Below are 13,273 nucleotides of genomic sequence, written 5' to 3'. Positions count from 1 at the left end.
TATTTTGTATTAATATTTTCAGTCAATAACTGTGAAAACAATGATTGTAAAGTGAGTTTCACGCTTACAACCATAAAGTTACTAAAGCCCTAAGCCTAGTATATTACAGTTAGTAACATATACTACATATTTTATATAACTGGAAATTGATAGACCTCTTACCATGAGATGGCAGGGTACTGATTTTACTCATAGCCTTTGCCGATGGTTTTTTGAAAATTTAATTACAATTTTTTTCAGGGAAAGTTTCATTTGCTGTAATTGGTTGCACAGCAAAGAGCTTATTACATAACTAGCTAATAAAGGATGGTCATTAAACCAGGAGACTATGAGACTTTGTATTCTTTGCCTCACGTGACTCTATTACATCGGCAATGATATTAACTCTGCAGTCATACAAAGCCAGTTTATTTGAATGTACTGTACTACTGCAGATATAACAGGCAGAGATATGGCTTTCATTTGGCTATCTCACTGTACCACACACACTGTGTGCTGCTAGGATACAATCGAAAATAAAAAACATCTCTTCTAACAGTTATGGTGCCCTTGAAATCGTAAAGGCCATTCTGAGACAAATTAGCAGTTGTAGTCGCTCTGCTGGAACCCCCACTGTGCCAGTCAGCAGCGCTCCCCTCTGATTTAAGATCATGAGCCTTCAGTGTTCAGCCACATCCACATGACAACTCTCTCTATTCACATGCTTTATGGAATCATCACTGTCGCCACCCAGCAAATGAGCGCAGCAATATTTAGGACAAATGCCACTGTCGAATGGCCCTGCGAAACAATGCTTTTGAATATTTAATCACTCCGAATAGCCATATTAAAGCCAGGAGGGAAGAGGACATTCATTTCCTGAAGCTGTGTGGGTTGTTGCATTGCTGTACCTCGCAGGGAGGTACCAGGATTAGCAGTTGGTGCTGAAGCGCTGCTGTGGCTGATGGGTTGTTTGTGTTGCAGGGTGCAGTTTCCTCAGCGCAGCGAGTTCTGGCTGCCAGAGAGGCTGTGGCGCGCGCTGGCTGTGACCTCTGCTGACTGGCTTTCTACACAGCGTCTGTGGAGGCAGAGATAAGCAGTAACACACACACACGAAGCACAGATACACTCTCTCTCTCCCCGTTGATGTATGACGTCATGGGTGTATTTTGTGTGTCTGTGCAGGTGTGTGTGATGTTTTTGGTTCGTCTATTTTTAAGAACCAGGGGGCATCTGGGTGAGCTCCCAACAGGATCCTGGGGCCAAAAGTTCAGAGAAAGACAGACAGAGAGAGGAGCGAGTGGAAGCTCGTTTGGATGGAAGCAGAGGGAAAGAGATGAGAGACATGAGAGTTGAAAATGGCGTGAGCCGTAGCACTGAACAGCCTTAGATGCGGTACAACGCAGCTGGTTATTTTCCATTTACTCCCATCGCACTTAGGCTCCGGTCACAGAAAACAGATCACCATATGTATTATTAATCCAAACATCTCCCTTCCTCCCACTGGGTCGAGTCGCTCTCAAAGCCGTGCAACCCTCCCTCACCTCGGAGGCTGGGCCAGCCTTCCAGCAAGGCAACTCCAGGTAATAGCCTGTGAAATGACTGGGCCTTTGTTGGTCAGGAGGCTCACTGGAGGCCCGCGCAGCTTATTTATGGAGCTACTGTGGTCTTTCTCCTGGCCTCGACACCTATAAATACGCGGGGAAGGTTAGTCTGCTAAAACAAACAATGATGTGAGCCGGGGACGTCTGAAATAGAATATGCAATTCTGCAGCTCAGTCTGCTATAAAAAGAGCTGGAGTCTATCTATAGGAGGGAGAAGGATGGATTTAGAAATGCGATGTGAATGCTGCTTCAGATCTGGGGATGACTTCAAGACGTAATAAGACAGTATTAGGGTTTAGGCATTATTGACCTGAACTATACTTGGTGTTCGACCTCCTCCTCCCAGTGCAAAGATGTTTACAGTGGGTTTTAAGGCAACCACAGTGCGAAGACAGTGTTTATTTTCCATTACAATGACGCAATACGGTCAAACCTCTTATATTTCTTGGAATTTTCCTGAAAACCAATCAGGCACAGATGGCAAATGTGCTTTTCATTTGTATGATTTACAGTGATTTTTTTTTTTTCCTTTTTTAATTTAAATCTCTATACTTACCTTCCATGGCCCCAAAACACATAACAGTCAGGTTGGAGTTGGAAGAGACAAGGTGTCAGTGAGGTAGGTGCTGGCAGGCAGGTTCCATATGTTAAACCTGGACTGGTTTCAGAACACAAGCACGGCAGCGCACGTACGCCGTCAGTGGGAGCTACACTAGATCTGCATAATGGATATACAAGGGGCTCTTGTTAGTATCTGGTTTTAGCGGAGCAGAGCTGAGCACACAGCAGACAGGACTGGAGAGCAGCCCAGTCCTGGAGATGGCAAACGTGGTTAAACTGATAAAACTGTCATTACTGTGTTGGAGGCAGCTGACGAGGTGCAAGGGCGAGAGAAAAAAGCGTAAGAGAAAAATGTGAGCGAGAGAGCACATCCTGTCAGCGTTTCTGGTTTAACAGACTTTTGTGTCTAGGCCAATACACAGGGTCGATACTCGCCTTTCAGATACTGGACTGTCATTGTGCAGATAATGGGGGTTTTACCAGGTCTCAGGCTGAAGCTCTGTACCTTTATTTGTGTGTCAGCTCACAATAATTAATTCAGCTGGTGGAGAACTTTAAAGAGCAGATCCAGTTTATTTGAACTCATTTCAGTAGTTTTGGCCTAAATTTCCACCAGTTAGCCAAAGGTATTTGGAAGAAAAAACTAAGAAATATAGTTAAAAAATTACCCATATGATATATTCATACCTACACATTTCACCAAACTACACCCTCCGTACTTGCTATTTTGGGGATTTATTTTCTGGAGGGATTGTGGGATGAGGGACTAATACTTCAGGGACATGCACTCATGGTTTTTCTTTAAAATGAAGTAAGCGTCTTAACCATAGAATGTAATAAAGGATGGATGACGTGTCTCCACTTCCTCCCACTATTCAAAAATGAAGCCAAAATATCCCAGATATGAACGCTGCCTTCTTGCGGGTAAATCGAGCCGCGATATCTAAGTCTTGTTGCTACATGTGCGAGTCACTCTCAGCTGTAAAACATGACATTTCACCTCATTAAATAGCATCAAATAAGTAATTAAAATCAAACATTCCTAAATATTGAACACTTGGCCAAACATCAAAGTGTTAAGAACTACCTAAAATTACAAAAACTATCTTTGAGTAAAATTGAATGGATGTTTACTATTACTTTTTTGTCTGGCCTGTAGCCCATCTGCTAACATGGAGGAGGCAGGGTTTATGAGCTATACTACAGCCAGCCACCAGGTGGCCATCAAAACACTTTGGCTTCACTTTTGAGGAGCAGCCAAGCCGTCCATCTTCATATACAGTAAACATTTAAGCTGTCTGATCACCTGACTGTGTTTTCTTGCCTCATCTGACTTTGTTGCAGCAATGCCACCTTGTTTCAAGATCTCAGAAAGTAATAACTGTTTATTCTTTCTTTATCTCCAACAGTAATTCCTCAGTGGCTGGGTAGTTTCATGGTTCCACTATTCAGTTGATGTAGCACATAATCCCTGCCATTTCTGGTGTCAACTTCACCTGGGATGTTGCTCTTCTTTTGCTCATCTATGTCAATCAACCACTTGAATAAAGTTCTCATAAATATCCTTTGATTTTATTAGAGTGTATGAAAGTTTTTTGTTTTTGTTTTAGCTAAAGCTTGTTCAGGTTGTTGCCTACCCAGCCAATGATGGTCAGTTGCTAAATGATGGACAGAACTTAAAGGGACACAAGCTCTCAGCTCTATGCTCTCGCCCGAGGGGCACGTGACAACATCAGTGAGAACTTCTGATGCCTGCGGACATTTAGGCTAAAAACATAAATTAAATTACGCTGTTACGAGTCAAATTTTAATGTCAGGGCTTACAGACACTTGGATGACATCACAGGAGCAGTTTGGAGGCCTTTTCTGTTGTTTTTTTCGGTTGTTTGTTTACGTTTGTATGTGGTCCCCAGTTACTTCAATTGTATTGGATTTGGCTGCAACACTGCTTACCTCTGAAACTCCAAAAAGTGTTTTGTGGACTCAAACACTTCACCCACCCCTCCATCGGCATAGTGATGAGTAGATAATGAGTGCAATTTCATTTTTGGGTGAACTATCCCTTCAAAAAGTACAACTGAAGTTGCAATATACCACAGTTATCCGTTACGTGTCCCATTCTGCCCCCAGAAGCTGATGAAAAGTTGTGCTTTATGTGTTTTATTGGAGCATTTTCTTCACTTGAGGTCTACAGTTTACAGTTTCACAGGTTGCTCTGCTCTAAGGAAATCGTGAAGAAGCCCTGGAACATGAAACAATGAGAGAATAAATCCAGAAATGTCAGTATCAGCCTTGAAATCCCTTAAAGGTCAAACCCGAGCAGAGTTAGATCTTGTGAAATCAAACATGCTGTTCGGCCTTGCTGAGAGAGGAAAAGGGGAGCAGTGCGAGGGAGGGAGGAGGGTTTTGAAGGTGTTATGTTGCAGTGTGGTGCCAGGGGAGCTGTGAGGCTTGGCAAAGAGGTGTGTGTTCACATCCCCAGTTTCCCTACTGCTGCTGGAGAGGGAGGGAGGGAGAGAGCGCCAGGGGAAGGAGGGTGAGATGAATGGAAAGACAGTAGGCGGGGAGGCCACGGAGACGTACGCCAGGGACAATTTACCCATCCATCACACTCCAGCGTTAATCAAAAACTAAATCCGTGGCTTGGTAGCAGAAGAATCCTCGGCACCTCAGGTTCATCGTGTTGTTACGTGCGCTCATCTCCAAAATGACAGCCTCTCAAAACATTCTCATCCCAGGTGTAAATACACCACACTGATCTGTCCTGCTGGGGTTGTACGCTGCAGCTGACCAGATGTGGCTGCAGGATATGTGAGATTCCGTTTTTGCAGCTCTGCCCCAAGTGGGAGGATCGCAGATGCTTGAAAAAAACACAATCTTGCAACCACTGGACCACAGGAACATGCACACCATACTTAGAGAGTAGAAGCACCTATTCCAAGCCTGCATCCTAGATATTGCGTTTATACGCAAAAAATGATTCACTTGTGTTTTTACTTACTAAACTGTAATTCAGATCAACCCATGTAAGAGTATCACCAACTGACCAATCAGTCGGAGATATGCTGGTGGGTCTCAAACTGGGCTGTTTTTTTGATTTCTTGTCCTGTGTTAAAGCTCCAGAGCCACTTCAGAATAATTCCTTGTCGTTAGTGAGTCCTGCTCACACAGTTCTACAATATACTGTCCCTTTTTGTTGTCTGTGTGCTGGACGTTGTGTGCAGAGCTTGTTATAAATGGTAAATGGTTTTGTATTTATATAGCGCTTTTCTAGTCTTGATGACCACTCAAAGCTCTTTACAGTACAGTTTTACATTCACCCATTCACACACACATTCATACAGTGCATCTATTAGCAGCACTTTGTTGTTCTATGAGGGCAATTCAGGGTTCAGCATCTTGCCCAAGGACACTTCAGCATGCAGATGGGGAAGACTGGGGAAGACTGGGCGAACCTTCAGGTTGGAGGACGACCGCTCTACCCCTCAGCCACAGCCGCCCAACAGTCTATGCTACAGAGTGAAGTCAGAAAACTTTGCGTTCATCCTACCTGGTTTATCTGCAGGGTAGATTTTATGGATTTTAAGTGTTGGCTTATGTATAAGTTTGAATGACTGCTGGTTTTTTTTCACACATTACATATTGGCTATTTCAGAGTTCTGATAAGCAAGCAACAACATCTTGAGACCCAAGTATTGCAGCAAAAAAGGGAATGGTTTTTAGATGATCAGATAATAAAATATGTATAATATTTTGATTTAAGGTGTATGTATTGTATGTATGTATTAGAAGTAGGTATGAAGTAAGTATGAATGATATGGCATAAATGGTAGTCATGGTTATTTTGATCAATATTGAGATCATGATTATTTATGATTTATGAATCAGTAAACTTTGCGTTCATCCTACCTGATTTATCTGCAGGGTAGATTTTATGGTGATATGTTTTTTCACAAAATGAAACTTAATTTGCTTTTTAAATGTATAAGTGTGTGGCTTATGTATAAGTTTGAATGACTGCTGTTATTTTTTCACACATCACATATTGGCTATTTCAGAGTTCTGATAAGCAAGCAACAACATCTTGTGACTTGAGACCCAAGTTCACACCTCTTCAAAATAAGTATTGCAGCAAAAAAGGGAATGTGGTTTGCTTTTTTTAGATGATCAGATATAAAAATATGTATAATATTTTAGTTGAAGGTGTATGTATTGTATGTATGTACTAGAAGTAGGTATGAAGTAAGTATGAATGATATGGCATAAATGGTAATCATGGTTATTTTGATCAATATTGAGATCATGATTATTTATGATTATTCATTGCTTTTAAGGACAAAATATGTTTCCTGCACACAGATATTTAAACAGAGCACTGCCTTCACTCCAATGTTGTGCTACATTCCTGCTATTGCACAAAATCTGGGTTTGGGCTTCTGAGGTTCTGCTGAATTTTTAGGGTGGCCTCAAGTCTCTAAAGCTTTTTTGTAGACAATCACCATTTGTAGAAGATCCAGAGGAGCTTTGTGTGCAGATCATGTGAGGGTGTTTTAGGTGGGCAGAGACGAGTAAGAGAGATCAGAGACCAACAAACCCCTTTGGCTTTCCCTGTTGATTTTATACATGAGCGACCCTCATTACTGCAGAGGGCCTGCTCCTCAGCAGGAGTGTGCTCCTGTGTAGGAGGGCCCCATCCTGTCATCATCATTTCATTTTTTTTCCTGTTGGCTGCAAAGACAAAATGTCAAAGCCTTTTCATTGTGCTTTTGCATACTGACATCATCTACCAAGAAAGGACTGATGGAAGCACAAAAAGTTCCGGAAATGCTTCACTAATAAGAGTTTACTGCTTCAAATTATGTTTTTATATAATTTTTCATTATTTGCCTCCAAATGTGTTTGACAGAATGTTGCGAAAGCCAATCAGCGTTGAGAATAAGACCCACTGGAGATAGATCCTGAGCCAGCAGGTCATCAAACTGCCACTGGTCACATGATGGTTTACGGGGTGTTTACCCATGTGAGTAATGCAAGAAAACACAGGGACGAAACTAGCGCAAGTTACGCAGCTTGAAATTTCACTTTGCTTTCGGTGTGAATGCAGCATTTGGCTTTGCACTTTGCCTTGGTTAAATATTGCAACATTATTTTCACCCTGTCTCACTGGTAAGCTTTCCATCCGAATGTGATGCAAACTGTAACCAAATTTTCACAAAGCTGGCACAAGAAAAGGACCCATGTTTCCATCTGCTGCAAACTTATCATCATTAGGAGTTAGTTGCATTGAGATAAACAGCTGGTGGAGCTATTTATTCCACCATGATGATGCCATGAAACCCACTGCAGAGGAAAGGGTCCCCAAAAAGATGATTAGTGAGTGTAACAATCTCTCCCCAACCTGTACTGACCAGTATTTAGTCGGTTGTGAGCAGCAGAAATCTAACTGTTAAAAAAAACACAGACATATTATACGATTGAATTAACTTAGGTACTTACATAAGCATTAATATAGAGATCTGCCCACCTGCTGGATGTAAATCCAATATTCCCTCCTTTAGGTCTGTATTTGGTCTTAAACAACTCTGTCCGGTAATATGTTGTTCTGTAGCTGGTATCATATCCTCAACTATGTTCACCAACCAGTTGCCAACTGTGTAACCTGCCACTTGGCTCGAATCAGGTATAGCAGGTTATGTTCATGTTTGAGGGGCTGTATGTGGGGACGCACATGTCTGAGTCAGTTGCTGTGGACATTCTCCAGAGTTTCTCCTGCCAGTCCCCCTGTCAACGCTCAGGATGATGTGCACGTTAGCCCATGTGGGACTACAGCAGGAAAATGTCTGGAGGATTCACCGCGAGCGAGTGGGCGCACTGATGAAGATTTATAACACATGGCGGACGCGAAACTGAAAAAAACCCCCAAAAGGATACACATATTCTCAGGAATATACAGAGAATACACCACGACATTCGAGAGCATTTGGTGATGAGGGCTGGTGCCAGTCTTGATGTACTGTAAACAAAAGCCTGTGATCTCTGTAGCAGAATTTATGTGTTACATCCTGCGTCCTGTGTTGTCCGGAGTTCATGTCTGAAAGCGTCTTATGAGAGCAGGGAGAGTGAATGAAAGGTGAAAGTGAAAGAAAAGTTTGAAGATTTACCTAAACTTTGATTAAAAATGCTATAATTCAGGTAGTTTTATGTCTGTGTGCTATACATTCAAACTTTCCAGTAGATTGAGTCGCTCATACACTTAAATCCACACTGCAAATGTGTCCATATCATCAATGTCATATTCTGCTGTGAAAATATGTTTTCTAACATGTCTGGCTTATCGTCCCTTTAGGAGCCTCGAGGTAACAGAGCTGAGGCAGAGGCAGCAGCCAACATGGCAGACTTGTTGAGGAATCCTGTTGTTTTGAATCAACCATCACAAAAGTTGAAAAACGTGAAGTGTGACAAAGTGTGACACTACCGGGCTTATGTTGTTGATTTGATGTGTGAAGTGGTGTAGAATGTGTTGCCTCCACTGCACCAGCTCTGCTTCGAACACATTTCACTGGCACCACCAACCAGGTGCAACCAGACAAGGTGACAAACACGCCGGCTTTTGTGTGTAATATTACTACACTAAACATAAGAATATGTTGTAGAACATAAACAGGCAACTCATTTATAGGGCAAGTAACTGCAGGCAAAACAAAACACATCACTCTAGTCGAGACCAAAAAGTTGTTTGTAGAACTCAACATATTTTTATCACAAGACACATTAAGATGAATATTTTTGTAGTGCACTTATAAAAGCATGCAGTTTGCTGCAAGTAAACACAAACACAAACACGCTCACACATACACACACACACACACACAAACACGCTCACACATACACAGACAGACACGCACGCACGCACGCACGCACGCACGCACGCACGCACACACACACACACACACACACTGAAGCATAAAGCAAACCCAACACCCACAGGCTCCTGTTACTGTGGTGTAAAGTCAGTTAAGGTCATTAGGGGCATTTTATGAATACAAACTATTTCAGATGAAGTTTTTATGACACAGGGCTGTGGTTGAACCAGTGATTATGCCAACATCTCTTTGTTGGAACATTTAATTAGTCTCCCACCCCGTGTGTACACTTAAATAAAAAGCATTGATCATGAGCGATCAATAGAATGTTGCCCCGGAGATCTAAGCGTTTGAACACTCACGAACATTTGAACGTTGTTGTTGTAACGTTCCGTTCTTCTTCTCCAATCCCCCCCGCACCACCCCCTCGCGCCCCCCCGCCTCTCGTCTGTGCTGTTCCGGAGCAGGGAGGGTAGAAGCGGGAGCGATAGAGGTTGAGGGGTGAGTCTAGGTGAGACGAGGAGGGGGAAAGAAGGGTGATGACACCGCAGTGAAACTGAAGGTGTTGGTGCAGAGGACTGGCGCTCTGTGGTTTGGGATTGCTGCTGATGTAAAGTGCGATCTGTCTGTCACTTTGACTCAGCGTCAACAGTCCTTGCCCCCGTTAGAAGCCTCACCTGCTGCTGGGACCTGGCCTGCAGCGCTGGTGGAAAGTGGCGCAGACAGTTTGGTGTCATGTCGTCCGGGGGCTCGCCTCATTGTCTCCTGGCAGCACGGGCACGCCTCCTGTTAGATTCGTGCTGGAATGACTCCACTGGTCGCCGGCAGGTGTGCATGCACATTACATCTCTTCCTCTCAGAGCATTACTCTCTGCTGACCAGCTGCCCTTGTGTTCATGAAAGGATGTTGTCCAATTTAAATGCTAATTTCCTCATGGCAGGGGAGTCAGTACTTGTGTAACATAAGCTTTACAATGGAGATTAATATACAGTTGGTTCCATAAAACACTTTTTGATAGAGGAGGTTTTATTGTATTGCTTTTAGTAGATCATATAATACATGAATACGAGAGTGACTGGTGTGGAGCCTGGATGTGTCAGGAAGAAGAAAATCATCAACACAACTTAAGATGACTGATCTGGAGTGAATGGATTCATGATTCTTGATCTTGGAAACACATATCTGTGAAAACTGTTATTTAATTAAAGATCACCCTATATCTACTTCGGTAGAAAGTGTTGAGATTGAAATATCTGAATACAGCACTGCATCAACATTTTAAAATGTGACAGATGTCAACGCAGTTACTCACTACAGCAGAAACATGGCACCGTTAAACTCACAGTCTTTATTCTGCCGCTGCGTTCCTCCCTTGTATCCAGTAATTACATCACAGTTGTGCGACAGTGGACAAGAACTTAACTCTGAAAAAAATGAAATGTGAAGATGCAGCCCAGGAATGCGCTAAAGGGACTTTCTCGTTGAGTTTAGTTCCTGGTTTCTTCATTCCTGGAACTGTTGCTTGTAGAGGGACATAAGATTTGATTATCCTCGGCCACGGGCAACTTTAATATCTTATTTTCCACTGAATCAGGCTGCACAGTGGTAGACAGTGTGTGCAGCTAATTGCAGAACAACCTGCTCAGTGTTGCTGGGACAATGTACCATCATCTACTGGAGATAAAGAGATAATGTAGGTCGGGACAAATATAATGAATGTGAACAATACCTGCAACCTAACCATGCTGATATCACAGAATGTATGAGTGAGGCCTGATTCCAGCTGCAGACTGCAGACTTTTCAGTCAAGCTGCTTGAAGTTGATCAAGATCACGTCATACTGACTTATTTACATCCGAACTCTTCTTCTCTTGCAGAATTTAAAACCTCACTATCACCCGGCTAACATTCGGCTTCTGTCTGCTGTGGGAATGGATGGGAAATTACTCCGCATTAGACACAGGCTCTAGCTCCGATCAGCAGTAATGGAAACATGATAGCCAGGTAATTGCGCTAATTCTTTCTTCTTCTTCTTCTTCTTCTTTATGTTGGCAGTCTAGACACTGACATGGCACCAGCGCATTGTTATTACGTGCATTAAACTTCTGGAAAAAAAAGTTTCTGTCCTTTTGGTGTTTTACATTTTCGGTGCCACACCGATTTGTTCTTTGTATCGTGCAGGATGCAACACTGACAAGGGGGCAAGGTGAGAGAGCTTCTCAGTGTCCGGGGTGTTCGTGACGTGGAACATGACTCGCCAGCGAAAAAGAAACAGAAAGACAAACTCCTCCACTGACAATGGGAAAGGGGTCACTGGCCTTCTTTTTGGGTGAGTTTACCCACATTTAAAAAACTGTCCCACTACTTTTGATGTTAAAGAGGTAATAGGGAGGCCTGTGTGAGGAGCTGATGCCTTATATACATAAATTGTTTTCACACCACACACAAGCTCAGGTCCTCTACCAGAGGTATATATATATATACATATACATGCACTTTGTGGCTGCAAATCTTTAAGAACTATATGGCAAACATCTGCACAACGTCATCTCACCTGTTAACCTACCGAAGGCTCCTTCTACACTGGCCTGTAACTCCACTTCCTGCCACTACAGGAACTTGACACTAATTGGAGAGCACATTTTATTCATTCCGTGCACAAATTATTGAGTTCACTAGCGCAAATGATAAATTCCTGAGCCAGGGTTAAAAAAAAAAAAAAGAGAAAAGAATTCCCCGTGCTCCCTGTTGAGCCCTGTGGACCGCTCGGCCGTCCCCCTGACAAAAGTTGTTCTCGTTGTCTGATGCCGATTTGGCTGATTTTGGCAAACTTCTCTTCTCCTAATGATGATGTTTTACAATTATCTGTGAAAACTGTGCGAATGTTTTCCCTCATCTTGGCAACTGTTCACGTTGGCAGCGCGCTCTGTGTTTAGAGGGTGTGTGTTCTTGGCCAAATCAACATTTATGATAGACTATCCCAGATGGGATGTTGCAGATGGTTGCATGATCTGGCCTCTGTTGGGACAGTTTCAGGCCGATACCCAAAACACTGTGCAGTATACTTTGTGGAAAATATTCAACCCCCCCATGAAATTGTATGTTTCGTATTGTTTGTAACCTCCTCTGCGCGGAGTAAGGACAAGATGACTTTTTCAGATAGATCACACCTTTTCAAACGCACCTGACTAAACCAAATCTTTACACATCCTGTATCCCCTCTGCAGCTCCATGTAACATCATTTTACACACATGCACAGACGAAATCATTCATATCCGTTCAGACGTTTACTGCAGCTGTTATGTTTGTGGCGCAGCCTAACTGCAGTGTTAATCATTTCTGCATGGCGAAGAAAAATCCTCCCATCCCTCTCACCCATCTCACAATTAATCCCCATCCTCCACGCTTGGAAGGGTTAACACTGTGAGACGACAAATTATTCCCAGCCGTCCAGGAACCCATGTAAGTGCCTCTCCAGCTACACACAGATTGATCGATTGCTTTGTTTATCAGTCATAAAACTATTAACAATCAATCTCTCCCCCCCCCCCCCCGTTTTCTTTCATCCCTCTCTTCCCAGAGCACTTTTTTGAATATGGATGATTATACATTCATTAATGCATGGGTAGTTGTGCGTTAGTCAAATGATCCATGTGCGACTGGGATGCAGCGAACGCAGATTACTGCACAGATGCCCACTGAGGAATCTTTTAATTAACAGCATGGTTTACGTCTCGGGGAGGACCTCTTTGTGTCGTGGGGGGGAAAAAGCGATGGCTGCTCGGAGTGAAGGATGGAGATGGAGAGACGGGGTGGGGAAGGAAGAGAAGGGGGTGACCCAATTCTCAAGAGACCTGATTGAACATGACAGCAATAAAAATAAAATGTTGAGACCTTATGCGTGAGCAGTAACAGGATCTGTTCAGCCGCACTTCAGCGTGACCCTGCAGGGGTCACACACCAACTTTTACTCTTTTTTTTTTTCCTGAGCTGCAGCTTCCAGCTTGCAGCCACGGCGCTGCTCTGTGGATTGACTAGAAGTTTCAATCTGTTGCATAATGTCTCACCCAGCTTACAAAAAGAAATACACAGTTGTTGTTTTAGTCTGTGTACTTCAGCCCTTTGTATCTTTGAAGGACGTGCATCGGATTGTTGTCCCTGCCTGTTATTCCATGTCCAACCTCCTGCTGACCGAACCTCCACCGGCATTGAATAATGCATCCAGACATGTTGTCAGAAATCAGTTGACCCTGAAACTATTGG

The 13,273-nt window shown here is 43.1% G+C and overlaps 1 protein-coding gene across 2 annotated transcripts in view; it reads left to right on the top strand.

Moving 5' to 3' along the window:
* Positions 1-13,273, top strand: part of nrsn1l (neurensin 1-like) — a 110,450-nt gene that overhangs the window by 37,703 nt on the left and 59,474 nt on the right. For both annotated transcript variants that reach the window (XM_035182830.2, XM_047344213.1), the window contains exons 2-3: positions 10,887-11,013; positions 11,191-11,338. In XM_035182830.2, the coding sequence (XP_035038721.1) occupies positions 11,259-11,338 (80 nt within the window). In that variant the 5' untranslated portion in view covers positions 10,887-11,013; positions 11,191-11,258. The remainder of the gene's footprint in view (positions 1-10,886; positions 11,014-11,190; positions 11,339-13,273) is intronic.

This window comes from Hippoglossus stenolepis, chromosome 17 (assembly GCF_022539355.2).
Source record: "Hippoglossus stenolepis isolate QCI-W04-F060 chromosome 17, HSTE1.2, whole genome shotgun sequence".
Taxonomy (NCBI): domain Eukaryota; kingdom Metazoa; phylum Chordata; class Actinopteri; order Pleuronectiformes; family Pleuronectidae; genus Hippoglossus; species Hippoglossus stenolepis.
Note: the sequence above shows the minus strand (reverse complement) of the source record. Positions and strands in the feature narration are given on the sequence as shown.